Source organism: Neodiprion pinetum, chromosome 7, assembly GCF_021155775.2.
Source record: "Neodiprion pinetum isolate iyNeoPine1 chromosome 7, iyNeoPine1.2, whole genome shotgun sequence".
Taxonomy (NCBI): domain Eukaryota; kingdom Metazoa; phylum Arthropoda; class Insecta; order Hymenoptera; family Diprionidae; genus Neodiprion; species Neodiprion pinetum.
In genome coordinates this window covers 909,184-936,692 of record NC_060238.1, presented here as the reverse complement: position 1 = coordinate 936,692, position 27,509 = coordinate 909,184, and the positions used below count along the sequence as shown (strand labels likewise).

The window sequence follows — 27,509 nt, the reverse complement described above, 5'->3', positions numbered from 1 at the left end:
TATTATCCCATTGAATCGCAACGATTCTGCACCTGCCGGCTTTATACTCCGATTACGCGATATGTCCTTTCATTCGATATATCTAATACACCATCATCCTACGCATGACACTCGAGTATTGTGCGCCTGCTCGTACCTTGCTTAGATCAGGATTGTCCGCGACTATGGCAGGAACAAAATATTGAAGATAAAAATTGTCCGGCGAACGGAACCCCTTTTTTTAAATCCATCTCCTCTCCCGAAAAAGACCTACAATTATAATCCTCCGACAATTTCTTTTCTCTCCACTTCTGTACTTTGACTTTTCTTTTACGTCGTAGGATTCGTGTTCGGAAATTGAAAAACAGGACGGCATTTCTAGGTATAATTCAGAATTCTCTTCCTCAGGTAAACAGATTAAACTACCAATCCTTAGCCAACATCGTAAATCTAAGTTTCTATGCAATTTAAATCAATCGAGGAGATTTATTGTTATCAGATTTATTCTTTTTCGTCTATACAGATCATGCATGTCCGACAACATTTTTTCTATCATTCACAGCCTCCGTCTTGGGGCGATAAATTTTTGTTATTTAACTCATGAGTCGCAAAAAATTAACGCCTGAGGCACAGGCTATCGATTATTCCGTACTTTTGAACCTTATTTCTTTTTTATCGATACAGTAGGTACTTGAGTATCCTTTGTACTACATGAGCCCTCTCGGAGCCGAGCACATCGGCTTTTGTACTGTGAAGAGCTGCTATCTGTGTGACCCGTTCTGGAGTCAGCAATAAAGATTTTCGGCAGAAATTTATTCCGTAATCTTCGAAAATGTTTCTTTCTTTTTTATTACAATCATTTTCGAACACGATACAAAGATGGGAAATTTTATAATATCGGATTGGCGTAAATTGGCGAATGGATGTGATCCCGTCAATTTTTTTGCCGTCGTTTTCTTCCACCCACTTTGGTGTGCATATCTCGCTTTCCCTTGCCTCCTTTCGGCTTCTTGCCACCCTTCTTGCTGATTTTACTCCTCTTCTTTGGCCTTGGCGATTCGTCGTCCGTCTGCCGGTTTTGGGATCTGTAATTGATAGTTTTACATAATTTAGCCAATGGTTAACGTAGTTGACAACGGTCGCGAAATTTCGCATAAGACATTAAACTAATTCTTTCAACGAGAGTAGGGATAACTTACTTAGAGGGGTTTGAAACAATCGAGATCGCTGGTCTTTTAGATAAGATTTTATCCACAAAACCCAGGTTCCGTTTCACCTCCTCTCCAGGTTTGAACATTGGTTGTTTATTTTTCTTTGATCCCGGCACCATTTCTTTGATGTTCTTTGCATCCTTTTCCTTGGGAAGTCTGTGAAAGTGAAATTGGACACAACAAACTGAATAAGTCATTACTGCATTTCCAATTGTACCGTTTTCATTTCAATTTTGGCATTAAAACAAAGCCGTTACCTGTTTTGGAATTTACCGACTGACGCCGTAGACGATCTGGCAACAGTGACGGCAGTCGCTATTTGACGTGTATCTTGATAGTAATCAGAGCTTGGTATACCAACGCGAGGAACCTTCACATTCTTCGCTTTGGCCAAGTTCCTTAGTCTCTGGAGTTCATTTTTGCTGCGCTTCTCCTGTTTTGCTGTTGTCTTCAGCGATAGGTGGTCGAGAGTTGGATCTGCATGGTCACTGACTTCGACCAGCCAATTCTTTTCAGATTCTGCCTGCGTTCGTTTGTAACCGTAGTTTGGAATCCATTTCTAAGAAAACAAATAAATCGAGCAATTACATCTTGGATGAATAAGTGCGCGCATCATTTTCATAATTAGAAAACAAAAGTTTACCTGCAACTGCTCGTCCCATGTAACTTTTGACTTTCGTTTTCTGTTACTCTTGATGCCCTTCTCCTTGGCGAACTGTTGCCACTTTGTCAGGGGCTTAGGCTTTGGTAGTCGATGTGTTCTGGGAAGTACGAATCTAGGTTTCGGCAGCGTTGCTACGACCGCTTCGTCCACACGCTTTGTCGGCAGTTCCCAAATCCGATTTATCAACAACTGGACGTTGTCCCTAGTCAATTGCTTGAAGTAATCCTCCCTGTTGGTCCTGGAAAAGACAACAACGGGTTTAAAAACCGGAACTTTTTATTCTGTATCAGAGATTCACTTATGCGAATGGTTACACTACTTGATTTTCTCAGTGTCGAACGAGTTGTAGTCGACCGCGAGCAGCGAGCCTTCGTCTATTTCCACCTCCAAGTGCTTTTGCACCTCTGTTGTCCGCAGGCGTTCATCCTGAGCGGCTTTTTCGAGGACCTGCGATACTATGTCCATCCTGGATGCGACGCACGTAACCTAAAAGTTTCCACGCTTCGCACTACGTGCGATATTTTTAACCTCCTGATTTTACGGTTAGGATTTAGTGATGCATAAGAACCCATAGATGGCGGTGAAAGGTGGGTGAAAGAAAATAGTAGCATAGAATTCGTAGCCGAGAGATGTTGAAGCTGAACTGTTTTCGTGTGCGAACAAGTGCACCAACTCGTGTCTAATGTCTTCTTTTTAACCATTTCGACAGGAGGTCTAGTAGCTGATTATTCTACGGCCATTTGAACGTCAAGAGCTGCGTGGCTTGATTCTGCAATTTTTATTGAGAATATTTGAGTGTATTTGAGATGGTAAGCTGTGCCGCCTGTGGATATTCGAAAACGCGTAAGAGAAGGGATGAGCGGATCACTTTCCATGTGTGAGTAATTTTGCAACATTCCAATTTAGCTATTGTCCGTGACTTGAGGGTTAAGTTTCTTTCTAAATGTTTTGGTGTGTTTCCCATTATTACCTATCAGGTTTCCAAAACGTCCGGACAGGCGGGATGCCTGGATCAGGTTTATGGGCCGAGCTGACTACAAACCAACGCCGTACAGCAGACTCTGTTCTCAACATTTTACTGATAGTTGCTTTGATCGTGCTTCTACAGCGAGAGTGCAACTCAACAATGATGCTATACCGACAATTGGAATCAGCAGGCTGAAATATGTTAGTATCTCTTGCATTTGTTCATAAAAAATATCCACGCTAAGCAATTCTTATGTTGCAACAATGGGATCTTTGTAGGCTCGGATGATGCAGGATGAAATTACTGAGCGATACTTGTCCCCTACAACGGACAGTGAAGACTCAGATGTCCCTATTGCTGACAAAATTCCATTGTCTAATTCAGAAGTCTCATTGAAACAGATTGAAGTCTATAATGGTCAAAAACCTGGTTCGAGCAGAATAACCCTGGTGAAATTGGATCCACGTACGGCTGCGGAACTGAAAAAAAACCTCAAATCCGTACTGAAAGCACCTTTGAGTACTCCTGCCCCCTCAGTATCATTAGAGAAACCAAATACCGTGATTAATCATGCTGCTGACAGTGGTGGAGAGGTAACTTTGCTCAAGCAGAAAATTAATGAAATGGAGAATGTGGACAAACTAAAGACCCGCAAGATTCAGAACCTGCAGAATATCATTGGTAAACAGAGGAGGAAAATCGATTCACTAAATAAACTCTTCAGTGATCTTAAAGAACTCTACAACTCAACTAGGACAAAAAGTGGAGTGACAAAAAATGGACATGGGGTGTAGCATTGCCTGAAATAAAATAGGTGTACGTACGAGTCCTAACGGAGGTGAACCGGTGAGCAATTTGATTGTTAATAAATCATTGTTTAGTGTTACCTCTGATTAAGCAATCACTGAATCAGCTACGAGTTTTATTATATGTTATGCTGCTTGGACAACGAAATGTTCTATTGATAATGATGTAGAATTTTTTCATTATTACAGATTGCTGCCATCTCACGGAAGTGCTATGGGATTCCAATCTGATTGAAATATCACTTACATCTAGATGAATTTATGGAACAACAACTCATCCTGAATCGCGTTACTTCTAGGCATGTATTGAGAGTAAAATAATCGTCTGTGTCGAATATTTTATTTCCGAGATCAATTTTAAAATGTCGGATTAATGCTAGAACAGGATTCCGAGCAACCAACTTTTTGATAGATAGAGTGTCTAACTCATAACTCGTTAGGCAGAACTCGGTGTTTCGCAATGCTATCGTTGTCATTTATAGAACTTTATATTTGGTAAAAGAAAGCTATATTTTCGAAATTGCAGGAGTTACAAGCATGACAGCCTAAAAGACCGCGAATCTTCAGGAATACTGTTATGGAGAGCGGATTTTCTTTGTATCGTATAATACCAGTGTTAGGTGATCTAAGAAAGTGTAACATTATATGACACAGGGTTTAATCATTATCGTCAACATTAAATTTGAATGATATTTTGGATTTGAGACGATAAAAGTGTGAAACTATGCATGTTGCTAGACTATTTTATACTTACATGATAATCGAATGCGAATACTAGAGTTATGCTGAAACTATGTTACTGAATTACATGTATGAATTTGCATTTAATATTTAACAAATATAATGGATCATCCTGGAATATATGTAACTTGTTGAATGCAATTAGCCAATATTTCTGCGTTATTTCCTATCCTCCACGAGCTTTATATGATGAAAAAGTAACAGAGTGATAACAATGTGTTGCAAAGGCCGTTGCTGATCAATTTAAAGCCGCCTAATTAGTGGCAACCGTTCGTACGCAACGTGAAAGTGCCTAATTATAGGCAACCAAACTTACATGTACCTCCTCGGCTCAGATGTTCTCCTAATACCAGGAGTAATTTTTCGCTGCAATTTCTCCGATTTGCTTGGTCAAAGTGGAAGCGCCTAATCATAGGCAACCAAACTTATACGTATGCGACACGGGCTTTCAGGAATAAGGCGTGCCTTTGATCGAGCTCCTCGGCTCAGATGTTCTCCTAATACCAGGAGTAATTTTTCGCTGCAATTTCTCCGATTTGCTAAGCTAAGTGGAAGCGCCTAATCATAGGCAACCAAACTTATACGTATGCGACACGGGCTTTCAGGCATAAGGCGTGCCTTTGATCGAGCTCCTCGGCTCAGATGTTCTCCTGATACCAGGAGTAATTTTCGCTGAAATTTCTCCGATTTGCTTAGTTCTAATAGGAAGCGGCGCGAAAATTTGAGATCTCATGCCCTCTCAAGCAAGCATGCATGCCTTCAGTCACACAGCGTCGACATCACATGCAGTGAATCAATCAATCAATGTGTCCCTGTTTTTGGAAGAGCTCCTCGGTTCTCCTGCGCTCCTGATACCAGGCGTAATTTCCGCTGAAATTTCTCCGATTTGCTTAGTTCTAATAGGAAGTGGCGCGAAAATTTGAGATCTCGTGCCCTCTCAAGCAAGCATGCATGCCTTCAGTCACGCAGCATCGACATCACATGCAGTCAATCAATCAATCAATGTGTCCCTGTTTTTGGAAGAGCTCCTCGATTCTCCTGCGCTCCTGATACTAAGAGTAGTTTTCGCTGAAATTTCTCCGATTTGCTTAGTTCTAATAGGAAGTGGCGCGAAAATTTGAGATCTCGTGCCCTCTCAAGCAAGCATGCATGCCTTCAGTCACTCAGCGTCGACATCACATGCAGTCAATCAATCAATCAATGTGTCCCTGTTTTTGGAAGAGCTCCTCGGTTCTCCTGCGCTCCTGATACCAGGCGTAATTTCCGCTGAAATTTCTCCGATTTGCTTAGTTCTAATAGGAAGTGGCGCGAAAATTTGAGATCTCGTGCCCTCTCAAGCAAGCATGCATGCCTTCAGTCACTCAGCGTCGGAATCACATGCAGTCAATCAATCAATCAATGTGTCCCTGTTTTTGGAAGAGCTCCTCGATTCTCCTGCGCTCCTGATATTAAGAGTAGTTTTCGCTGAAATTTCTCCGATTTGCTTAGTTCTAATAGGAAGTGGCGCGAAAATTTGAGATCTCGTGCCCTCTCAAGCAAGCATGCATGCCTTCAGTCACTCAGCGTCGACATCACATGCAGTCAATCAATCAATCAATGTGTCCCTGTTTTTGGAAGAGCTCCTCGGTTCTCCTGCGCTCCTGATACCAGGAGTGATTTTCGCTGAAATTTCTCCGATTTGCTTAGTTTTAATAGGAAGTGGCGCGAAAATTTTAAGATCTCATGCCCTCTTAAGCAAGCATGCATGCCTTCAGTCACACAGCGTCGACATCACATGCAATCAATCAATCAATCAATGTGTCCCTGTTTTTGGAAGAGCTCCTCGGTTCTCCTGCGCCCCTGACACCAGGAGTAATTTTCGCTGAAATTTCTCCGATTTGCTTAATTCTAATAGGAAGTGGCGCGAAAATTTGAGATCTCATGCCCTCTCAAGCAAGCATGCATGCCTTCAGTCACACAGCGTCGACATCACATGCAGTCAATCAATCAATCAATGTGTCCCTGTTTATGGAAGAGCTCCACGGTTCTCCTGCGCTCCTGATACCAGGAGTAATTTTCGCTGAAATATCTCCGATTTGCTTAGTTCTAATAGGAAGTGGCGCGAAAATTTCAAGATCTCATGCCCTCTCAAGCAAGCATGCATGCCTTCAGTCACACAGCATCGACATCACATGCAGTCAATCAATCAATCAATGTGTCCCTGTTTTTGGAAGAGCTCCTCGGTTCTCCTGCGCTCCTGATACCAGGAGTGATTTTCGCTGAAATTTCTCCGATTTGCTTAGTTTTAATAGGAAGTGGCGCGAAAATTTTAAGATCTCATGCCCTCTTAAGCAAGCATGCATGCCTTCAGTCACACAGCGTCGACATCACATGCAGTCAATCAATCAATCAATGTGTCCCTGTTTTTGGAAGAGCTCCTCGGTCCTCCTGCGCTCCTGATACCAGGAGTAATTTTCGCTGAAATTTCTCCGATTTGCTTAATTCTAATAGGAAGTGGCGCGAAAATTTGAGATCTCATGCCCTCTCAAGCAAGCATGCATGCCTTCAGTCACACAGCGTCGACATCACATGCAGTCAATCAATCAATCAATGTGTCCCTGTTTATGGAAGAGCTCCACGGTTCTCCTGCGCTCCTGATACCAGGAGTAATTTTCGCTGAAATATCTCCGATTTGCTTAGTTCTAATAGGAAGTGGCGCGAAAATTTCAAGATCTCATGCCCTCTCAAGCGAGCATGCATGCCTTCAGTCACACAGCGTCGACATCACAAGCAGGCATTTGTGTGCAGAATAATTTTATTCGGTATTTCCATGTATAGTATACTTTGGTATGATATAATCTTATGTAGAATTACTATGTATGGTATAATTACATGTAGAATAATTTGAGTGGTATGTTGTAGTTTTATTTATTTATTCAATCATTAATGTAGCTAGTTACACAATAAAAATACAGTATAATATGCTAAGACTTTGCAATAAAATTCTGCAGAGGTGCAGAATGCGCTTGTGTAGCGCCGGTATAGCTCACCTAACTAATAAAACCTACAACTAGATATTCAATTACTGAAAAACAAGAAAACAAGTTCGTTGCGATAGTTGGATACACGACTAATTTAGTGCAGCTTCTTTTTCATAAGTATAACAATTTTATTTGGTATAATTATGTGTACAATAATTTCGTGTGGTATACTTATGTGCAGAATAATTGTGCGTCGCATAATTATATCTAGAATAGTTTGTGACACACTATAAAGCCTGGAACAATTTTTTGCGGCATAATCGTGTGCGGAATAATTTTGGGTGTCAGTATTGTATGTAGAATAATTTTGATTGGTATAATTATGTTTGGAATAATCATTTTCGCATTCTGTTCGACATTTATTACTTATCGCTTTCCTACCTGTACTACCGTCACTCCAATTATTGTAGAAATATGAGTAATAGTACGTAGCAACGAAAGCCATTTCTTGCAATACTGAGTACGCCTGATGACCAGAAGTTATTTGCGTCAACATTATGTGCCTCAAGTGTTTTTCAAAGGGTATCCAATACACGTAATGGCGTATCAAATTGCCTGAGAAGCCTAGCTCAAGCGTTCACTCTACACACGGCCTAATGCTCCAGCTCCAATTTGTTCATCAATTGACCAATCAATCAATAAATCAATGTTACCAATACGAAATTTCCCGACTACCGATTTTGATAGATTATGTATTTCACAAGAAGGAATAATGATTATGTTGACATAACACATCATAACATGTAATCAATTAAATCAGTATCCTATTACTCTACCTGTATTCATTGCGACATTAATTCTCAAGGCCTCATTAGTTAACTCTTCATATGATTCTGTGTCACACGATAGTTGAAGATTTCGCATTATTATTAACTGACAAAATCTATGTGTACAGTTTTCGAACAAATTCTAATTTTCATTCATAACATTTAGCCTGTGATACTATTGCTAGCGGTTAGGCGGTGTCACCTGTGCGGCTTTTCCCGCGTAAATGCAGGCCGTGATTATTCTAGAAATACAAATGAATTTGCAGTCTCCAGTGTAAATTTATCTATTAATACGTCGACTCTAACATCGGTGTTGTTTACTAATCTATTAATTTTAATAATTTGACCCTGTTTTCCACTCATTGTCAGTTTCATTCGTTCATCCATGCTATGGTAAATGGGTACGTGAATGTAAGCAGCTACCATGGAAAATGAGAGGTTAATAAAAACCGTTCAAACAGCGTTCAAATTGTCTGGTCTGAACATAAACAGGTATGTATGGATATACTTTAAGTATGAAATATATATTGCTGACATCTACTATCTGACAAAACGAATTCACAATAAAATGGAACAAAAAAAAAAATGACAACAGTCATCGTCTCATAATTGACAATACAATTTTTTCCTCATCCTTCAGGAAATGCTGTCTTCATTTAGCGCGTCAATTGCGAAATATTGATGCAGCGGAGCACGAACACTGGATATGTCGAATAGTCGAGTATGTCCTGGCACAGGATTTAGTTGAGCCATGCGTTAGTGTGGATCACATAAAGGTGGCTCTCAAGGAGTGCCTTAGACCAAGCAATAGTCTCCAAGAGACTGAAACAATCCTGAACGTTCTCGACGGTTTCAGAGTACCAAAGATAAAATACGATGTCACGAACAAGAAATTTGTCATCGAGCAGAGCGTTCCCAATTTGTTTTCAGAACCTGTCGATAAATCTCTGGTAATCAAGGAACGACTCGAGCTCCTATGGCACAGGACCATGCAGAATGAGCTCTTTGCTCCTGTCAAATTTGGTGAAGTGGACACAGTCAGAGTGAAGCTACGTCAAATAGAGTATCTACTAAGTCTCTCTGAGGCTAAAGATGTCTACGTTATAGGCATGTTAGCTCAGCTGACCGAAAGACAGTATTACCTGGAAGATGCAAGCGGATATGTCAAAATTGATCTCAGTCAAGCAATATCCTTTTCAAAACAAACTATAGGAAGTTCTTTGACAATTCTGAAACAATAATTAATGATTTGCACGTAAGTGTGATTTATTTTACCTTAACTCTCTCTCTTCCTCAAGACTATCAAGCACATCTTATAACCGAGGGTTGCGTAGTTCTGGTACGAGGAGACTACGAAGATAGGGTACTTGTCGTAAAAACCATAGGATTTCCACCGTCCGAGACATCGACAGAAAGTCGCGCGCGTTTCGGAACGGCGAACACCTTTGGTGGTCATCATCCAGTGTCGCTGAAAATATCGGAGAAGTTGAGAAATTTTGAGGAGAACAACCCAGATGAGATGATCGTGTTCATATCTGAATTATGGGTCGACGACCAGATAGTACTTGAAAAACTCAAGCTCATGTTAGAGGAGTTCTCAAATTTTCCCCCAGTGGCTTTTGTGATATGTGGGAATTTTCTGAGCTTTCCACCAAACGTAACCAGTTCACAGAAACTGAAGGAAGGCTTCAAAAGATTGGCTGATATAATTGCAGGCTATCCAGAGATTGTTCAGAACAGTAAATTCGTCCTTATTCCTGGGCCACACGATCCTGGGGCACCAAGAATATTCCCAAGAGCGCCTATACCTGGTTACGTAGTTGAGGATTTCATCAAGGCCATTCCTAAAACTGTTCTGGCAACAAATCCCTGTAGAATTCAGTACTGTACAAAGGAAATAGTAGTTTTCAGAGAAGATATTCTTACTAAGTTATGCAGGAACACTTTATACCTTCCGGACGATGCGGATATCCCCAAAGACGTTAGTTTCGTTCTATTTTGTTACGTAAGAAAAAATATACATCAATTAATGGATCAAATCTAATTTCTTCTTTTTCAATTATATTTTCAGTATGCCAAATCGATAATCTCGCAATCCCACTTGACCCCTATGGCCCTACCTACAGTGCCTATTTACTGGAAGCACGATCAAGCGTTACAGCTTTATCCAACGCCAGATCTCATAGTCGTGGCTGATCAGTTTGAGCCTTACAACACTGAGTACAACGAATGTTTTGTTGTAAATCCAGGAGTGTTTTCGAAAAATGATTTTCCATTCAAAGTCTACATACCAGGAGAAAATAAAATCGAAGATTCTGAGATGGAAAAAGAAGATCAGAGCTAACGATCTGTCAATATTTTGGTCGTTATTTTCTTTTTTTGTTTACAGGCTTAAGATGATACCTTTAAACAACAATTTTCAACAAAACAAGACTTCTAACCAAATGAAAAATAATGTAAATTTCATACTTCACGGTATAGCTTGATCATTCCTGTTTACCAAACATGATGTGTACTTCGCTATAATTTTGTACAATATTTATTATTATTATTACTATTTCTTTCATTTTTCACAGGACAATTATGAATGTTTGTTCTCTGTCGTTTTTCACCCCTTGTCGCGAACTTTTACAATACTTGATTCGTCGGCGCGTTTTCATGTTCGCAACTTAAAGTGGGCATTTTCCTTTTAGTTTACTTTTTCTTTCAACTTAGAAATAACAGCGTGTAATCATTATTATAATTATGATTAAGTTAACAATACAAGTACAGACGTAATAGTAATTGTAATATTATTTATAACTAACTATAGTAGTGTGATAATATTAATATTAATTGTAATTACGATAATTAAATAAAATCAGAAAAATAATAATAATTTAATCACTCGTCGGTAGGGTACTGGGGCATGAGTGAGAGGCAAAGAGGAAGAGGATTGATACGTGCAAATTTGTCGCCGCAAGACTACCTCGTTTTCATATACCTATACCTATACCCATGTATGTACATACTTATACATACAGATAACGAATACACTGGATGCCGAAATCCAGTAAAAATGTGTAATGTTTTAAATATCATTATTACTATTCCTATTTTTACTAATGTGATGAATGAAATATTTTGTGTGTTTTCGCGGAAATATTGTAGTGAATGCATGCTCGACTTTCGTACTTTTCTTTAGCTACGAATATTAATAGCTCGCTTTTGCTATTACTATTCTTGTGATTATTGGTATTTTACAATGTACACGTAAATTTTTGTGTTTTGTTTTCTGTATAAACACAGTCACAAAAGCATGCAGACGCTTGATCGATAGATATACAGTGATATACAGATATATACTTGTTCAAGACTTGTAAATACATATAAAAGTATCGCAGTTTCATATTACATACAAGACATTACAGCTAACAAGAATCCAAGAAAAATTGGGAAAAAAATACTTTCAGTCTATTACATATGCGTGTGTACAAAAGTTGCAAACGGAGAGGGAGATTGTTTAAAAAAATGTTTGATATAAAGAGATCTATCCAAGTTTCAGTACAAACCTATGAATTTGCTGCATAATAACATCAGCAGCGGTTGTATTATAACGCAACCATAAAAGGAGAAAGAGTTGTACGAACAATCAAGAGAAAAGAAAATGAAAAAAAAACAAAACACTAAAATTCATATTCAATACTACCTTGTTTAACCTGAGACAGATATTACACATCATAAAATACCGTCAAAAATGAAAATCAGGAAAGAGAAGAATTATTTTACTTTTCTTGGATTAAAAGTATGTTTTTCTTCGCCTCTATTCTATAGTGCCCCTCTTTAACACCTTACCTCAATTCTCGTATTAAGCAGGATTTTCCCTTAAATATCTCGCTATAAGCGAACCAAATCGAAAGACTAGGAAAATAATGAATTCCGAAATGCAACACTATGTATACATACATATAATACAGTTTGCATCGTTTGCAGTATGCCGCGCATGAAAGTAATCGCATGCGTATTTCCTACTAACGTACAAGAAAAAATGCTAAGAAATTCTGTAAAGGAGAAAAATTAAAAGAAAATTAAAACTGGTGATAACAGCCAAATAATATTATTCGCGCAAAAATTTAATAATAATAATGATTGAAAAATTATTAGACAGGAAGAGAATTTTAAATATAAGAAATTGTGAGAAAATCTAACAGCAATCAGATGTAGTAATTATCAAAACGAAAAGCAAAAGAATTATTTTGTACTTCACTTAAAAGAACGTGGTGGTGGAAATAAGATAAGAAAAAAAAAAAAAAAAACATCGTCATTTGGCTGCTGCCTAACAATCTTCCGTTCAAGATCTATTGCACATGTTGTTTAGTGTATAGGAAATTATCCTTTACAGATATTGCATCTATAATCATGTACATATACATTACGAATATATTTTGATCTATTGGTTTTTCGTCTACTAAATTTCCTTATTGTGATTAGGATCGCATTAGCCATAGCTAACATTACTTTTAGGTCATACATACATTCAAACATATTATCAATATATATATTCTTATTATATAATAATACATAACGCTTATTTATAATACCGAGTTGGTTTGAATATGAGTTGACCTCCAATTTTTCGACTTTATTTCAAGGATTTTATTTTTATAATTCGAATACAAGGCGTATTTTATGAGAAAATTATTTACTATCACAGGCATATTTGTTGATTAATATAGAATTTTTTACTAAAATCTTACAATTGATTGATAACGAAGTTTTCTTAGTCGATGAAGCAAATTTTCTAAAATGAAAATTTAAAAAAACAACATTCCAAATACAAGTCTGGCGCGAATTTTAATAGGGAAATCGGCTTGTAAAAACCTTGAAATATATTCAGACCAATACGGTATATAGGTATATTTCTATTATTATGAGTAAATGTAAATTGCATTCAACACACACACATACCCGCACACACACGCACGCGCACGAGTTACATTTTTCTCTTCGTCGTTTAATTTATTTTTAAGCAGCGATTTCTAACTATGTACTGTAATAATGAACAAGGAAAACATCGTCAAAGCAGTGACTCGTTAATTGAATCGGTACAGGCGTAACGAAATATAAAAAATTTGTAAAAAACAAAGAGTATAGACGAGGATGCGTAGACAGAAAAAGAACAATAAAACTAGAAAAATACCTTAATTTTTCTTTCAACTGCCACAATTAAAAAATATTAGAAGTGATTTTTTTTATGCATTACTACATATCCAATCTCTTAAAATCAAGAGAAAAAAATCGCCACTAACGTTCATGTATATACATACTATATAAATACATTTGATTGTTTGACTTTCATCCGTGGTAACGAATCCAATATGACGGATAGAAATTAAAAAAAAAAAAAAAAAAATCTTGCAGCTGAAGTAATAATAAAGACAGCGTGTGTCAATCGACGAGTTCCCTTTTATTGTTAGTTCATTATTTCACCATATCTTTGTCCCACTTTATTTTCTTCGTTTTCGCTCACGTATTTTTCGATTGCGAGAGTTTTCCTACAAAATAAAGAATAGATAATATATATATATATATAATTAAACTATCATAAATAAAGAAAATGACAATGAGTTGCGTAGCAAAAGTGCAACAATACCACTAGATTTTGAAATGGTAATCAATTATTTACTTTCTCCAAGTTATCCGGAGTCAACTTACTTTCCTGTTGATACCTTTGACATGCCATGTTTCTTTCGTCCGCGTCAAAGTACCAGAGAGTAATGGCATAACGTGTTCTATAGGCAGGCTGTACTTCGTGCGGATTTCTTCTATCTGACCAGAAAAATAATATTCTATCGAATATTGGTTCGATATTCGCAACACTGTCCTTCCAGCCTTCGGGAAATATCCTCAAGAGGCCACCGTCTTGCTGAAAATTATAATAACAATAAAAACAAAATGAAACTTAATGATAGGTTGGGTTTCGATGAATACCATTTAAACTTTGTTATCAATTTAGTCACCTCGACATTCCAATCCCTGTTCAAGTAATATATAGCTGTGACGCAACGTCCGTCATGATTGGGATTATCGACATGTTTGACATATCGAGAACCGTTTCCAGGATAACAGGCGACCATTGCCTGAAAAATGAAGAGGAAAATAATTAAATCTTATCGCGTGCCATAGTTGAACGATGAAACGAATGCAAATGTTTGCGATCATTCATAAATATTATATATTCTCGTCCGATCAGATTAAAATCTGCGATGATAAAATATGAAAATAACGATTTACTCCAAGGACCGACGACCTGACTTGGTTACGCAGTGACAATCTTATCTGAATGTATAGTATCACATCATTTTAATCAAAATTCAAACAAAGCTCTTACTGCCTACGTGGGATTTTTTTCTATTAAATATTGCAACGTTGAGAAAAGGTAATAACAATTGTTGTATGTAATACATGATGCTTGTGTGTATGCAGGGAGCATTGTCCTCATTCTTATAATAAATGAGACATGCGTACATTGTTATTGAATGTACATATTATCTAAAATCAATATTGTCCTTGTTTCACAATATTACTAATAAACGAGCATTCAAATCATTGGATTGCGAGTCGTTTATCACTGCACAATTTTTTCTCACAACAATTACTCTTTCTTTGCTTTTCATGCTTTCCTTGTTGCAACAGGACGATAACAATTTCGATACAATTATACGCGTTGCGTATTGACGAGTATAATCAACATATTGAAGTTAGCAACATTATCTTAATGATTCGTACTGAAGGAAAACCGTTATTTAACGATTTTACAACTGACTGGAATTCGGTAAACCATAATAAAACAAAATACAGTGATATTTTGAAATCTGAGTTCCTTCAAAATCATTGTAAAATTTAAAAAAAATAGCCAATTTTTCCCCAATATTTCATTACGATAACGTTCGACTTCGACAAATATGGGATGAAAAATGTTATATTTAAGGTTTTTAAAATAAAACTAATAATCATGGCCACGCTATCATTCATACTGTCGAATTTTAATCATAATGAGTAAGACAGGGGGAGGATTAAAAGGCAATTTGCAAAACTGTAAATTTCGATTAGAATGGAATGTGATTTCAGATAAGAAACGTCGCCATTTAACTTCGTTGTTTGTTATGTTTGATAGGAATGAAGGCGTCCGGATCAAGTATCAAAGTAAATAAAAAATCCATCCATTGCATTACATGATTTATGATTATAGAATCTATTATCGTCTGCAAACCTATACGCGTGTCAAAAGTTAGCAATATTATTCTTCTATAAACAGTTATCATTATTGAAAAAAAAAAAGAAGGATCTGCACTCCGAAATTAGCAACGTTTCGTCTCGTTTTCTCTTTCTGCACTTTCTCTCTTTTTCCGAAGCAATCAATTTCACCATAGCGCGCGCTACAGTAATGACATTTTAGTTATAAAAAAAAAAAAAAAAATGATCGTTTGTTAACACGCAGGTAACCAGCGACCTACAAATAATTAGGAATTGTTTTAATTAACCAGCTATAATGTATGTACTTAGCGCAGCGACTGTATGTATAAATACCCAGTATCTTGGGATCTTTAAAAGTGATACGATATATTGTAACTAACTCGCACAAAATTCTCGTAGATAAAAATAAACTACTGTAAAAAAAAAAAAAAAATAAATAAACACCGTAATGGATAAACAGTAGAAAAGAAAACTGAATAAATAAAAATGTGTGTAAAACAATTAAACGTAAAAAATAAATAAATACTATGGCATCGGATATTCCTGACAGATTATTCTACGCATTACAGTTTTAATTTCATGAACTCCATTGCTAAGATTCGATACGTGCGATTTGCAGTCCGAAAATGCGTCATTTTTATAACCACACAACGTTACACGCAGCAGAGATTATGACAGTTGTTCAACGCAATCGGATTTGCGGGAATATTCGAATCGGATATTTCCGCAAGGTCGATGGTCAGCCAGGGATACTTTAGGTATGTGTGTATAAACGTAGTTTCCATCATCGTCGTCGTCGTCTTCGTCGTTGTCTAAGATTAGAACTGACGAGTAAAGACGAGGACTAAATTATTTCGATCAAATAATCGCGTACATCCAGCTCCCTCCTTAAAGAGGAATGAAAAATAAAAAATCGACAAATATTAAAGAAAGAAAAAAAAATTTATAGAACGTCGCGTAACGTCCACGTATCAAAAATTTCTTTAAATCGTATGTATATACAATTAACGTTACAAACATCGTTTTTTATTCAACACCTTAGCTTGCTTGTGTAAATATTGTACACGTCGTGTTAAGAAAACATAAAACGTTCATTGTCAACAAAACCGTCTACCTACAACAGAAGGCAATGGAACAATGATACATAATTTAATTCACCGATGAAGAAATGATGAAAGAGAAGTTTGACGCATAAAATCTATGGAGCAGCTTGTGATAATATAGATGTATTACACACGTATACCTATGCAAATAAATAATTAGAGGTCATGTGGATACAGGGAAAATTCGTTCTTGTCGCGTATATTTTGGGCGCGCGATTTCGCAACACTTTTGCAAGTCCTATACATCGCAGTTTATATCTCAAGTAATCCGCCTCCCTTCCTCAATCTCTCTCTCTCTCTCTCCCTCTCCTAAAAACGACAACACATTCTGACAGTCAAAATACACGCAAAAAACGCCTTTATAAACTTTAATTGAACAAGAAAGACTAATAATCGTCTCAAAATCAGATAATTCGCAAGTATTTCAAAACGTTGCGTATTATAAATTCGATTAGTTTAATTTAAAATTGGCTAATTACCAACTATATTCGAACAGTAATTAATCGAACACACAATTTCCCCGTGTTCTTCTCGAAAATAACATATTTTCGTACCAACATTCCGTGCAGTGTACACAACCTTATTGAATTAACTCGCCCGTATATATAATAATAATAAGCCAGGTGTAAAAAGAAGGAAAAAAAGAAAAAACATAGGGGGGGGGGAGGGAGAACGAACAAACACGCTCAACCAGAATGGGGCTTGGGCAAGATTGCACGTACGCACGTCGCCACACACGTGGTGGGCGGTTTGTATAGACTTTTAGGGGGGGTGTGGAGAGGATGAGGGAGGGTACAGCTGGTTGCTCGAGGTGCCTACGTGACCGGCGGCACAATACGTATATTCCGCACGGTGAGACATCCGTGCCGCGACTCTTTCGCCGCAATAGATTTTTGCCAGTCTAGTCGTCCGACGAGCGCCTAGGCTAGGTTTAATCTCTCCTCCGCTCTGCCCCGCTATTTCTTGCGGTACGCCGTGTTGTCACTACCAAAGCTATCTGCGTTCATGTATAACGTGTATAAATATATATGTTGCACGTTATGTTATAAATAAACGGATTCGAATTCGTAGAAAGAAAATTGAAAATATTTACGAAAAGGCGCGGTAAGTTTATGAAGCCGACGTAACAAAATGCTAGAGCAAAAACAAACCGAAAGAACTGTTTTTTTTTGGTTTTTTTTTTTCATCGGGAGAAAGGGAATACAGGCTTTTGAGTTTGTCCGAGAAAATTCCACGATTATCCCGAAAATGGGCGAGTCAAAAATCTGAAACTTATAAAACTTGGCAGCCTGATGAAAGAATTGTGAAAGAAAAATAAGAAGAAAAAATTTATAGATTGTTGATTTTTTCATATAAATATATGTAAACTGGAAAAATATTATCGTTTATTTAGAAAAAGTAATAAGGAGGAGAAAGTACACGTTTCTCGGTAAAACATTGAAAGTCGGTTTATTTCCGGTATAACGAAAATTAAGTTCAAAATAAACGGGACATGGCAATTTTTCATGCCCATTTCATTTGGTTGTAAAATCCTGTAGGTTTAAAGTTTTTTCATCGAACCGTTTTCGATATCATCGCGGGAGATTGTCGGACGTACCAAGATTTTTCAGAAAAACCTGTTTTTCTGATTCCCAAAGGTCAGAAAACGAAGATTCATTGATATTCGAAAAAATCGGACTTTGTCAATCCTGTATTAACGTCTTAACAAACATCAGGTAAATCTGAAGTTGTAAAATAAAAGAGATGTATATTCTAAAAATGCATTATTACAACAACGCTGCAAACTTCAGTCCGATGTTTCTTTTTTTTTTGTTTCTCGATGTTACTTCTGTTACCTCTCCACGCCGATCGCGGAAGTTTTTTTTCTTTTTTTAATATGTTTTTTAAAAATTTTTGTTGTTGAAATATTATTTCGAATGTAAATTTATTTATCCGGACATTACACGCATATAACTGGGTACATGCTGTAAAATAGGCCAACTATGAACTGGACGAGAATAGTGTATTTACGCTAATCGTGTAAATGTATTTTAGCAAACGACTCGTAGTCTCTGCCCCCCTCCCCCCCCCCGCAATCCGCAGCGTTGTTCTATTTCGCGCGGCTTCCAATCGAGTTTATTATCATATGTATGCTACATACAACGAACACGAATCTGACATTTGCGGAATGATGGAGAAAGAATTATTTGGTAATAGTACAAAACGCCGACAACTAACCAATGGATAACGAAAGATCGAATAAGAGAGTTAAATTATTACTCTAACAAATTTAATTGGACAATTAATTGATAAGATTTCAGAAATCTAATAGACCTTGTGTTAATTGTCAGCATGAAAATATATCCATTATTTTCGAACGTGTGTCGGGAAAAAAAAAGAAATGGAAGCATATTGAATTACGATATTTGTGACTAGTTTCTGTTCTGTTTGTTTTTTCGAATCTCCTCAGCCCGTAAAAATAGCACATATATCAGGGCACCAGATTCTCTAAGAATCGTTATACTGTTCAAAAACATTTAATGGAATCTAATTCTTGTTGCATGATGACGCGAGGTAAGAAGAAAACAGAGTATTGAGAATGAATCATACAGATTTGTAAACATATATGACAAGATAAGAAGGATGTAATCAATTTTGTGGACAAGTATCGTGGCGGTGGAGAGTATGATGAAAATAGAGAAAAGAATGAAGAAATGATTTTTTATCAACGGTGCTACACAACAAAATTTTCTCGTTTCTATGTTCGTTTAGGCGTGACAGAGGCATCCCGGTGCTAGATGGATAGGTATTTACGTAGTCGTGCATTACTATTCAAATAGAAAAGTCTCGAATTCATCCGATCTGTAAATACAAGTAGGCTGTAAACCGCAAACCACAAACTCTGCATATCTACATGTGTCAAGAGTCTAATTCACCTGTGTGCGGAGCCAACATCGTTTGGCAAAATAAACGTAATTACCACCTGCCAGGTAACATCAACGTCAACATCCAGTTATTGCACATGTTATTAATAACAAGGGTGTTGGAACAAGCCAAGGCTATCCTTTCTGCAGGTTGAAAATTGTCGAAAAGATTTTTCTCGATGAGTTACGATGTCAAAAATCATTGCAGAATACACGTGGACAAAAATACAAAGGTTGCATAACTTGAAAACAAGCTTCCTGTATGGCTCAACAGTTTTACACTCAATTTATGATATACAAGGTGCATACGATGAAGTGTTTTTATAACATATCGTCAGCACTTCTGTAATAATTCAATGATTTCAACGAAATGCAGACCTAAGATCGAGGAAGATATTGACGACAGTGACGTACCTTTGTCCTGCCGTTTATCGTGTACTGCCCCATTTTCCCATTCGACAGCATCTTGTTAGCCCTGAGGATGATGGCGTCGACCTGAGATATGAGCAGACCAATATTCGGGCACTCCTTCTCTTTGCCGTCAAGCCAAGTGATCTGGTCACCCCGAATAGCCCGCCTGAGATCACCGGCGCCTCCTCTTTGGGAGACGAGTTGCCCGTCTCTGAACAGACCTGCACTATACATATTGAGAACCTCGTCGAGGACGAGCGAGCCTTTTTCCGGGCCCAAGAAATCATTCATGGCGCATACGCCCCACTTGTTCATGTCCTTGACAACGATGCGGGAATAGTGGTCAATGACACGATCGTCGATTTGTTTGCTGAGAGGTGAAATCGGCAGCGCACCATTCTTGCCGCCTAGACTAACCTCAGGGAAGTTTCTCAAGCCGTAGTGCTGCGGAGTCGGCATGTCGCGAAGAATTTCCGAACCTTCCAGCGCAGGGTTAAGCAGCTCTGCTCTGGCTCCCAATATCGTGTCTTCCGAGCTACCCTTTTGGTTTATCGGTGATGCCTCAGCGACGAGGAGCTGTTCGGCAGCGATGGCGGGATCCTGGGGCTCCGGTGGTCGGCGGGAGAAGTAATTCGGCAGGGAGTCGGGGCTGCCGCTTGTTTTTAGGTTAGGCTCAGGGCCCGAGGATGTCTGTTTCGGAGCACAGGACGGCTTGTGTCGCTTCCAGTCGTCGCGTTGATGCTCCTTGCTGCAGTAGACGGTAACCTTGCAACGGGCACAGCGGAGAATCTTGTCGGACCTTTTGCAAACTGCGCAGACTTGGGCCGTTGGCGCGGTTGGGGAAGAGGTTAGAGAGAACGATGCACCTGCCTCGACGGTCTGTGACCGACTGGCTCTCGGTTCCGACATATTTCAGAGGTTAATTCGTCGACAACGCTCCGGTCGCCACGAGGACGAGGACTAGCGTATAAGCAGGGGACATTTCAAAACGAGTCCGAGTCACATACGCACTTACTGGTTCGAGCGGCGATGGCAGCTTCTCCTTCTCTTTCTCCTTATTCTCCTCCCTCGCTGCTCGAGAGCAAAACGGCATAACCAAGTTACGACCGATCGACTGACACGCAGGCGTAAATTGGATGCTTGATTGTAACGAGCCTACGCCTGGGCACAATTATCCATCTATCTTCCTCACCTGCTAAGCGAGCAACTCCAACGCATATACTCAACCCTGTGTCGTCGGTATTTCCCGTCGACCAGGAAAAAGTAAACCCCGATCGTTCGAAACACGAGACGCGAACATAGAATTATGCGAGGCGTAACTTGGATCGATCTTGTCACCTCGATTGAAATTTTTGTACTGATATTTAATGCGTGTATGCATGTACGATTGGCTGGATCAACCACGGACAAGGATTAACCGTGCGAGTCAGCCAACTTCCTGCAAAATTTTCACGAGCAATCAATCATTGTAGCCCGTAAAAATCTGTGAAAATCATACAGCCGTATGCATCACGTGACCGCCATCAGCCAATAAGACAGTCTCAAATTTTCGCGCGAATTCTTTCCAATTCAAAACCAACATTTTCACCGTCCAGCTCTCGCAGGCGATGGAAATTCATGCAGAAAGAAAGCTACCGAGCAAAATTATTGGCGAAATTTCATGATTAATGACGCATTACCTTGACCTTTGACCAGTAGACAAAGATCTGAGCGCGACTTCGTACGCACTTAAGTACGATGCCGTTACTATGGCTACGCTTCATAATGCGTATGTCAAAACACACTGTTGTGACGTTTACCTTCGGTGTACATACATACAAGAATATTTTTATTAACGCAAATTGGCGACTCTACAGCGCTGCGCGACATGCGATTTACAAGGATAACGTTCATTCCGCAGCAAAATTAACTCCGATATGACCAGCTTTGCGCAAAATATCCAAGTAATCAGGGATGGGGAGTACACCAAGACCATATACACTATGGTAGATAATATTTAACATATTATGTGCATGTATTGTCACGATATTACGTAACATCCACCTGGCACACAATAGAATCAAATTCTTTAAAATATTCGCCAATGGTAATTCGATTTTGAATCCATGCCATAGATCAAGGAGCAGAAATATGCAGAAACCATTCAGATTCTTATCACTCTCATGGTGACATATCCTGAGGTGGGTTAAAAAAAGAACAGATAATAGAAATTGGAGAGGAAGAGAAAACCATCATGCGATCGATAATCACGTTTCAGTCCAGACCCTGCCTGTCTCTGCTGGCCCATTGTTATTTTTATACGCAAGACTTTGCCGGGGCGGCAGGCTGCTACGAAAAACTGGTACAGATCTGCCCAGAAGAAGACTTGTACAAGCTCTACTACGCTCAATCCCTCCATCAGGCATGCATGTACCAGGAGGCCTGGAGCGTCTGTTCGACGATTGTCGACAAGCCGCAGCTGGAGTCAAAGGTCACCAAACTACAAGCAGCGATTAAGTACGGGCAGGAAGACATCGCCGGAGCTAAGGCCTACGTCGATCAGTGCTCCGTTGAAGATGTCGACACTGATATCAACCTGGGATGCCTACTGTATAAGGTACGAATTAATTTTACGACAAACAGTTGTTGTATCATCGATGTAGGTGTTTTCCCTGTCAACAGGAGGAGCAGTATGAACAAGCGCTGAAAAAGTTCTCCACAGCATTACAAATAGTCGGATTTAAGCCCCACTTGTCCTACAATGTCGCTCTTTGCTATTACAGACTCAAGGAATATGCCGCCTCCCTAAAACACATCGGTACGTATAAAGTTCTCTCACCTTCTTTCAATGGTTATCAACGTAAATGTTGATCTATCAAACTATTCTGAACACGGAACATGAATATTTTATAGCTGACATTATCGAGCAGGGGATCAAAGAGCACCCGGAATTAAGCGTCGGCATGACTACGGAAGGTATCGAGGTCAGGAGCGTCGGCAACACCCTCACTTTGCATGAAACTGCGTTAACTGAGGCATTCAATCTCAAAGCTGCCATTGAATATCAGCTACAAAATTGTACTGCTCTATCATACTTCTTATTACCGAGTAGCTTTGCTCTTCTCAATGTATATCCTATTCTACGACTAGGATTTAGAACTACCCTCAGTTATGTTAAGTTAATAAAAAACGACAAGTCTCTATTGATATCTACAGACGAGGCAGCCAGGGAAGCGTTGACGGACATGCCACCGCGTTCTGAGGAGGAATTGGATGCAGTAACCTTGCATAATCAGGCATTGATCAACATGGACTCGAGGCCCAGCGAGGGCTTCGAAAAGTTACAGTTTCTGCTGCAGCAGAATCCATTCCCGCCAGAAACTTTTGCCAATTTACTTCTGCTCTACTGCAGATACCAGTACTACGATCTGGCGGCAGATGTACTGGCTGAAAACGTTCACCTAACTTACAAATATTTAACGCCAGTGAGTTGGATAGATTTTGTTTTCAATTTTCGACTTGTTCGAGGATGATATTATTATTATTATTATTATTATTATTATTATTATTATTCTTGATCATTCCTAACGCTTAGAACTGGAATATTTACACTTTTTCGTGCGCCTCTCTTTGCCAAGCTCGGAAATCTTTCGCTTCAAAGAACTCTTTATTCCATCAATATCCTCTTCGTCGCCATTCTTGTCGTCTTCATCGGTCGAATTACTTTGTGACGAATTATCCCTGCCCTTCTTCTCCTTCTTTCGTTTTCTCTTCTTATCCTTGCTTCGTTTTTTTGACGACTTCTTCCCTCTCTCCCCATCCTCAGAGTCGCTGTCATTGCCCAGTGGTTCTTCGTTTGACTTTGATTTCTTGGACTTCTTCTTACTCTTTGATTTCTTGGACTTATGCTTCTTAATCTTCGTCTCAACTGTACCCTCCTCTATCTCTGGCTTTGTCGCTTCTTCTGTTTTGTCCTCCCCCTCGATTTCAGGTATCAGCTCGTAAGTTTTGCCGCCCGGGCTCATGAAGCAATCACTTGAAAGATGACCGTGCGTTCCGCACTTGGCGCACGTTGTATTAAGCACGGCCTGAAGCTGGATAACTTTTCTTTGATTAGGCCCCATTGTTTTCCTCTTCTGCTCATCCCTCTGAAGTTGGACGCCATTTGGATCCAGATCTGTCCCGTTTCCCTGATTGACCAGCTTCATCGACAGGCTTATTTTACCCTCCTCGTTTATCGATATTATCTTACACCATACTCGCTCCCCTCGCTGCAGCACATCCCCAACATCGTCAACGTGCGAAGAACTGACCTGACCATGTGAGAAAGAAAGCAATATAGAGAAGATAGATAGAAACGTCGTCGATTTTCTCACACCGGTTCATTGGTCACTCCCCTCCTTACCTGCGACTTGTGAACGAGCCCCTGCTGAGTGCACCCTGGTATTCTGACAAATGCCCCATAGTTTTGAACAGCTGCGACTTCTCCCAGGAATATTTGATTGAGTTCACATCCAGTCATCCTTGTCGATTTTTCTTCTTCCCGGTTGTAATTAATTCATTATAGTTAAATTTTGTGTGTTATTTATTTTCTTTTTAGGCTGTTATTCCCCAAGTTGAGGAAAAATTTTAGGCCGACTGCATCGATGGTTCGCAAAGCATTTTTCCAACTCGTAAGAATTCGTATTCTTAAGCCGAGAGATTCCGCGATATAAATATCCTTTTGATTGATCGACGTAGAAAGAAAGCTCAAAATATTTCAGGTTATGTTTGCGTCGATGTATGCATACATAAACACGGCATATGGCAGTGAAGTATCAAGGTTTTGGAAAAAAGGGGGCTTGCAAAAAATCAGGCCATTTACGGTCTTCTGTTTCTATTCTCTTTTTCAAGTACCTGTACGACTTCCTGGATGCACTGATAACGCAACAAACATCGCCAGAGGAGGCATACAGGAAGTTTGATGACCTGGCAAACAAACACACCGAGACCTTGCGGAAAGCGACAAAGCAGGTACAGGAGGCAAGACTGAACCATGACGATAACGCTGTGAAGCGAGCGGTGAATGACTACGAGGAAGCTCTGGAGCGGTATGTTCCAGTGCTGATGGCGCAGGCAAAGATATATTGGGAACTTGAGAACTATCCCCAAGTCGAGAAGATATTCAGAAAGAGCGTAGAGTTCTGCAACGAGCACGATGTGTGGAAACTGAACGTTGCTCACACACTCTTCATGCAGGAAAACAAATTCAAAGAGGCGACAGGGTTCTACGAGCCCATTGTCAAGAAGAAATACGACAACGTAAGCTAGATATCTCTTAGTAATTAATTGACAGCCTGAAAACTGTTTTAAATATATTTCAGATTCTAGATATCAGCGCGATAGTTCTGGCCAACCTTTGCGTCAGCTACATTATGACCTCGCAGAATGCGGAGGCTGAGGAGCTGATGAAGAAGATAGAAAAGGAGGAGGAAACTGTGTCGTTTGAGGACCAGGAAAAGAAACTGTTTCATCTTTGCATTGTGAACTTGGTCATAGGAACCTTGTACTGTGCCAAAGGCAACTACGAGTTTGGTATATCCAGAGTAATGAAGAGTCTGGAGCCTTACAGCAAGAAACTAGGAACTGACACGTGGTTCTATGCAAAAAGATGCTTCCTTTCCTTGCTGGAACAGTTGGCTAAGCAGCTCGTTGTTCTCAAGGATCCAACGCTTCAAGAATGTGTGCAATTCTTGGAACATTGTGAAGGTAGCAAGGATCCGCTTGGGCTTGTTCACGTTTGAACGCTTCTCTGCTTACTGTTTTCTTGTTACTTATTCGTTTCAGTTTACGGGAGGGACGTTAGAACGGTAATAGAACAGCCACTGGACATTCAAGAGATTCCGACAGTGCCACTGGGCAAACAGACCGTCACCTACGAGGCGAGATATCTGAAGGCATTATTCCTCAAATTGCAAATGGGTTAAATGATCCTGTCGCAGTTGAATGATTATCTGTAGTTGTTAATTTAAGTATATACATTTATCATTGTGGGTGTCACAGTAGTAACTATAATAAGCTGCAATATAACTTAATCATTTTTTTTTTCATATTCTGAACAACTATACAGTTGTGAAATAGATATCAAATTTATCTAGCTCGTAATTTTAGATTTTAATCAATAATTGTTCAGCTAAGAATCAAGGAAATAAAAAATGTTCAAACTGTCATGACTTGTTTGTCGTAAAAATTTGATGTTTGTTAATAATGTTCCAAACGGTTTTGTAAGAATTTCGAATCAATACTCGGGGATCTTGAGGTTTAGCTACGTCCCTGGCTTCAACGAAACAACCAATGAATGCAGAAATATTATAGATGCGGTCACTGCGAGGGAATCGAGAAATTACCGTAAAATAATCGCAATCACAACAAACATGGTGGCTGACATGGAGGTTGAGCAGGCAAAGGAGCGTTTATTGGAGCTAATAAAAGCGAAAGACAAGCTAGAGTCCGATATTCAAGGCTACAAAGAGATCCTCGACTGCGTAGGTACCCAAAAATCACATAATTTACCATCGAACTATCGCAATCGACGGTATTTATACACACAATGTGGTTTGATGTCAACAAGGAACGATGACGGGTCAGATTTTAAAGCCACCTAAACTAAGCCTCGAAGTACCGGATTTGTTTGAATATTTCTTGTCTTTTCACTTGCTTTCAGAACCATGTAGGCATGAACGACCCTTTGGTAGACTCTGATGGTTTTCCTCGTGACGACGTAGACGTCTACCAAGTCAGGCACGCTCGCCATAAGATAATATGTATGTCAAATACCGAAATAGTGCAACTGTCAGCAGTGATACGCACCTGAGGAATTTTCTCTCAATTTTAAAACCTTACCATTACCAGGTCTCCAAAACGATCACAAGGCGTTGATGAGGCAAATCGAGGCTGGACTACATCAGGTTCACTCGATATCCGGCAGTCAGAGTCAGCCTTCCGAAACCAGCGTAAACAGTGCTGAGGAGAATACGCTTTCAGAACCATTCTTGAAAGTGAATTTGGTCTCTTCCGCTTCTCCGGCTGAACTTGCTGTAAACAGATTAATATTAAAAATTTTTCTTTTACCATATTAACTATTAATCAGGAATATTTGTGCATTTTCAACAGTAATTCATAGTGTATGTTTGTTTTTTTGTTTGCATTCTTTAGGGTATAGAAGTGGGAGATTTGATCATGGAGTTTGGATCCATAGACTCCCGTAACTTCAGATCATTAAAGGATGTGGGGGATCTCGTTGAAAGTAGCAAATATAAGCCGATATTTGTGAAAATAAAGCGTGGATTGAACACGGCGGTTCTTACACTGGTTCCCAAACCTTGGAGTGGAAAAGGATTGCTCGGTTGCAACGTGATACCCATTGAATCGGTCGAAAGATAAATAAGAAGATAATGTGCGTCACAAGATGACTCAATGTTATTTGGATTGGTGGAATTAAATTGAGAATTTTTTTCGTATCGTACTGTATCACGTTTAAGTTGAGAGACATAGAATTTTATCTCACTTTACCTAGTTAATATTATTTTCCCTAATAACTTATTTCTTAAAAATGTTATCGATAAAAGATGAAATTCCGCGATAAGGTTTAATCTAATGAAATCACTTTCAAATTAACGACAAGGTAATATTCAGTTTGTTTATGTTCTCTACTCGCTTACTAATCACTATTATTTTTAGACA

General features: G+C 39.0%; 7 protein-coding genes across 12 annotated transcripts; 4 read left to right on the top strand and 3 right to left on the bottom strand.

The window, feature by feature from the left end:
* Positions 1-790: 790 nt before the first annotated feature.
* On the bottom strand, positions 791-2,415 carry LOC124223947 (ribosome biogenesis regulatory protein homolog). Its single transcript, XM_046636384.2, has 5 exons — positions 2,174-2,415; positions 1,834-2,092; positions 1,448-1,749; positions 1,179-1,346; positions 791-1,064 (listed from the first exon to the last, which is right to left on the bottom strand). Exons 1-5 carry the CDS (start codon positions 2,317-2,319, stop codon positions 914-916), a joined length of 1,026 nt encoding a protein of 341 aa, XP_046492340.1. The 5' UTR covers positions 2,320-2,415; the 3' UTR covers positions 791-913.
* A 42-nt stretch (positions 2,416-2,457) lies between these two features.
* LOC124223952 (THAP domain-containing protein 2-like) lies at positions 2,458-4,479 on the top strand. 2 transcript variants are annotated; one of them, XM_069137751.1, is made up of 5 exons: positions 2,458-2,731; positions 2,832-3,021; positions 3,100-3,667; positions 3,817-3,926; positions 4,154-4,479. In XM_069137751.1, the coding sequence occupies exons 1-3, from the start codon at positions 2,661-2,663 to the stop codon at positions 3,613-3,615; spliced, it is 777 nt and encodes a 258-aa protein (XP_068993852.1). In that variant the 5' UTR covers positions 2,458-2,660; the 3' UTR covers positions 3,616-3,667; positions 3,817-3,926; positions 4,154-4,479. The 2 variants fall into 2 exon arrangements, with proteins under 2 accessions (XP_068993852.1, XP_046492347.1); XM_046636391.2 differs by having other exon boundaries at positions 3,817-4,479.
* Positions 4,480-8,027: 3,548 nt separating this feature from the next.
* DNApol-epsilon58 (DNA polymerase epsilon subunit 2) lies at positions 8,028-11,586 on the top strand. The gene is made up of 4 exons (XM_069137637.1): positions 8,028-8,647; positions 8,796-9,334; positions 9,454-10,136; positions 10,227-11,586. Exons 1-4 carry the CDS (start codon positions 8,580-8,582, stop codon positions 10,497-10,499), a joined length of 1,563 nt encoding a protein of 520 aa, XP_068993738.1. The 5' UTR covers positions 8,028-8,579; the 3' UTR covers positions 10,500-11,586.
* Hph (HIF prolyl hydroxylase) lies at positions 10,679-21,167 on the bottom strand. Its single transcript, XM_046634956.2, has 4 exons — positions 19,812-21,167; positions 14,155-14,274; positions 13,850-14,060; positions 10,679-13,689 (listed from the first exon to the last, which is right to left on the bottom strand). Exons 1-4 carry the CDS (start codon positions 20,715-20,717, stop codon positions 13,661-13,663), a joined length of 1,266 nt encoding a protein of 421 aa, XP_046490912.1. The 5' UTR covers positions 20,718-21,167; the 3' UTR covers positions 10,679-13,660.
* A 141-nt stretch (positions 21,168-21,308) lies between these two features.
* Ttc30 (tetratricopeptide repeat domain 30) lies at positions 21,309-25,983 on the top strand. 4 transcript variants are annotated; one of them, XM_046634951.2, is made up of 9 exons: positions 21,309-21,793; positions 21,923-21,988; positions 22,066-22,404; positions 22,470-22,605; positions 22,701-22,865; positions 23,004-23,272; positions 24,681-25,088; positions 25,151-25,535; positions 25,614-25,983. In XM_046634951.2, exons 1-9 carry the CDS (start codon positions 21,725-21,727, stop codon positions 25,751-25,753), a joined length of 1,977 nt encoding a protein of 658 aa, XP_046490907.1. In that variant the 5' UTR covers positions 21,309-21,724; the 3' UTR covers positions 25,754-25,983. The 4 variants fall into 4 exon arrangements, with proteins under 4 accessions (XP_046490907.1, XP_046490910.1, XP_046490909.1 ...); XM_046634954.2 differs by lacking the exon at positions 21,923-21,988 and having other exon boundaries at positions 22,571-22,605; XM_046634953.2 differs by lacking the exon at positions 21,923-21,988 and having other exon boundaries at positions 22,451-22,605.
* LOC124223202 (zinc finger CCHC domain-containing protein 17) lies at positions 21,681-24,567 on the bottom strand. The gene is made up of 2 exons (XM_046634957.2): positions 24,193-24,567; positions 21,681-24,100 (listed from the first exon to the last, which is right to left on the bottom strand). Exons 1-2 carry the CDS (start codon positions 24,307-24,309, stop codon positions 23,372-23,374), a joined length of 846 nt encoding a protein of 281 aa, XP_046490913.1. The 5' UTR covers positions 24,310-24,567; the 3' UTR covers positions 21,681-23,371.
* A 181-nt stretch (positions 25,984-26,164) lies between the features above and the next one.
* On the top strand, positions 26,165-27,337 carry LOC124223204 (26S proteasome non-ATPase regulatory subunit 9). Of its 2 annotated transcripts, none has more exons than XM_046634958.1 (4): positions 26,165-26,311; positions 26,491-26,590; positions 26,679-26,863; positions 26,982-27,337. In XM_046634958.1, the coding sequence occupies exons 1-4, from the start codon at positions 26,201-26,203 to the stop codon at positions 27,207-27,209; spliced, it is 624 nt and encodes a 207-aa protein (XP_046490914.1). In that variant the 5' UTR covers positions 26,165-26,200; the 3' UTR covers positions 27,210-27,337. The 2 variants fall into 2 exon arrangements, with proteins under 2 accessions (XP_046490914.1, XP_046490915.1); XM_046634959.2 differs by having other exon boundaries at positions 26,193-26,315.
* Positions 27,338-27,509: the final 172 nt, after the last annotated feature.

Bases quoted from the DNA above. Each gene is read 5' to 3' on its own strand.
- DNApol-epsilon58 (XM_069137637.1), top strand. From the start codon at position 8,580: ATGGAAAATGAGAGGTTAATAAAAACCGTTCAAACAGCGTTCAAATTG. The intron at 8,648-8,795 runs GTATGTATGGAT...CTCATCCTTCAG, and splicing joins TCTGGTCTGAACATAAACAG to GAAATGCTGTCTTCATTTAG. The intron at 9,335-9,453 runs GTCAAGCAATAT...CTCTTCCTCAAG, and splicing joins ATATGTCAAAATTGATCTCA to ACTATCAAGCACATCTTATA.
- LOC124223952 (XM_069137751.1), top strand. From the start codon at position 2,661: ATGGTAAGCTGTGCCGCCTGTGGATATTCGAAAACGCGTAAGAGAAGG. The intron at 2,732-2,831 runs GTGAGTAATTTT...ATTACCTATCAG, and splicing joins GAGCGGATCACTTTCCATGT to GTTTCCAAAACGTCCGGACA. The intron at 3,022-3,099 runs GTTAGTATCTCT...GGATCTTTGTAG, and splicing joins GAATCAGCAGGCTGAAATAT to GCTCGGATGATGCAGGATGA.
- Ttc30 (XM_046634951.2), top strand. From the start codon at position 21,725: ATGACCAGCTTTGCGCAAAATATCCAAGTAATCAGGGATGGGGAGTAC. The intron at 22,606-22,700 runs GTACGTATAAAG...AATATTTTATAG, and splicing joins CGCCTCCCTAAAACACATCG to CTGACATTATCGAGCAGGGG. The intron at 25,089-25,150 runs GTAAGCTAGATA...AATATATTTCAG, and splicing joins TCAAGAAGAAATACGACAAC to ATTCTAGATATCAGCGCGAT.
- LOC124223204 (XM_046634958.1), top strand. From the start codon at position 26,201: ATGGTGGCTGACATGGAGGTTGAGCAGGCAAAGGAGCGTTTATTGGAG. The intron at 26,312-26,490 runs GTAGGTACCCAA...ACTTGCTTTCAG, and splicing joins ACAAAGAGATCCTCGACTGC to AACCATGTAGGCATGAACGA. The intron at 26,591-26,678 runs GTATGTCAAATA...TACCATTACCAG, and splicing joins CGCTCGCCATAAGATAATAT to GTCTCCAAAACGATCACAAG.
- Hph (XM_046634956.2), bottom strand. From the start codon at position 20,717: ATGTCGGAACCGAGAGCCAGTCGGTCACAGACCGTCGAGGCAGGTGCA. The intron at 14,061-14,154 runs GTGACTAAATTG...TATAATTTTCAG, and splicing joins ACAGGGATTGGAATGTCGAG to CAAGACGGTGGCCTCTTGAG. The intron at 13,690-13,849 runs GTAAGTTGACTC...TTTATTTTGTAG, and splicing joins TCAAAGGTATCAACAGGAAA to GAAAACTCTCGCAATCGAAA.
- LOC124223947 (XM_046636384.2), bottom strand. From the start codon at position 2,319: ATGGACATAGTATCGCAGGTCCTCGAAAAAGCCGCTCAGGATGAACGC. The intron at 1,347-1,447 runs GTAACGGCTTTG...TCACTTTCACAG, and splicing joins GTCGGTAAATTCCAAAACAG to ACTTCCCAAGGAAAAGGATG. The intron at 1,065-1,178 runs GTAAGTTATCCC...TATCAATTACAG, and splicing joins ATTGTTTCAAACCCCTCTAA to ATCCCAAAACCGGCAGACGG.
- LOC124223202 (XM_046634957.2), bottom strand. From the start codon at position 24,309: ATGACTGGATGTGAACTCAATCAAATATTCCTGGGAGAAGTCGCAGCT. The intron at 24,101-24,192 runs GTAAGGAGGGGA...TCACATGGTCAG, and splicing joins GGCTCGTTCACAAGTCGCAG to GTCAGTTCTTCGCACGTTGA.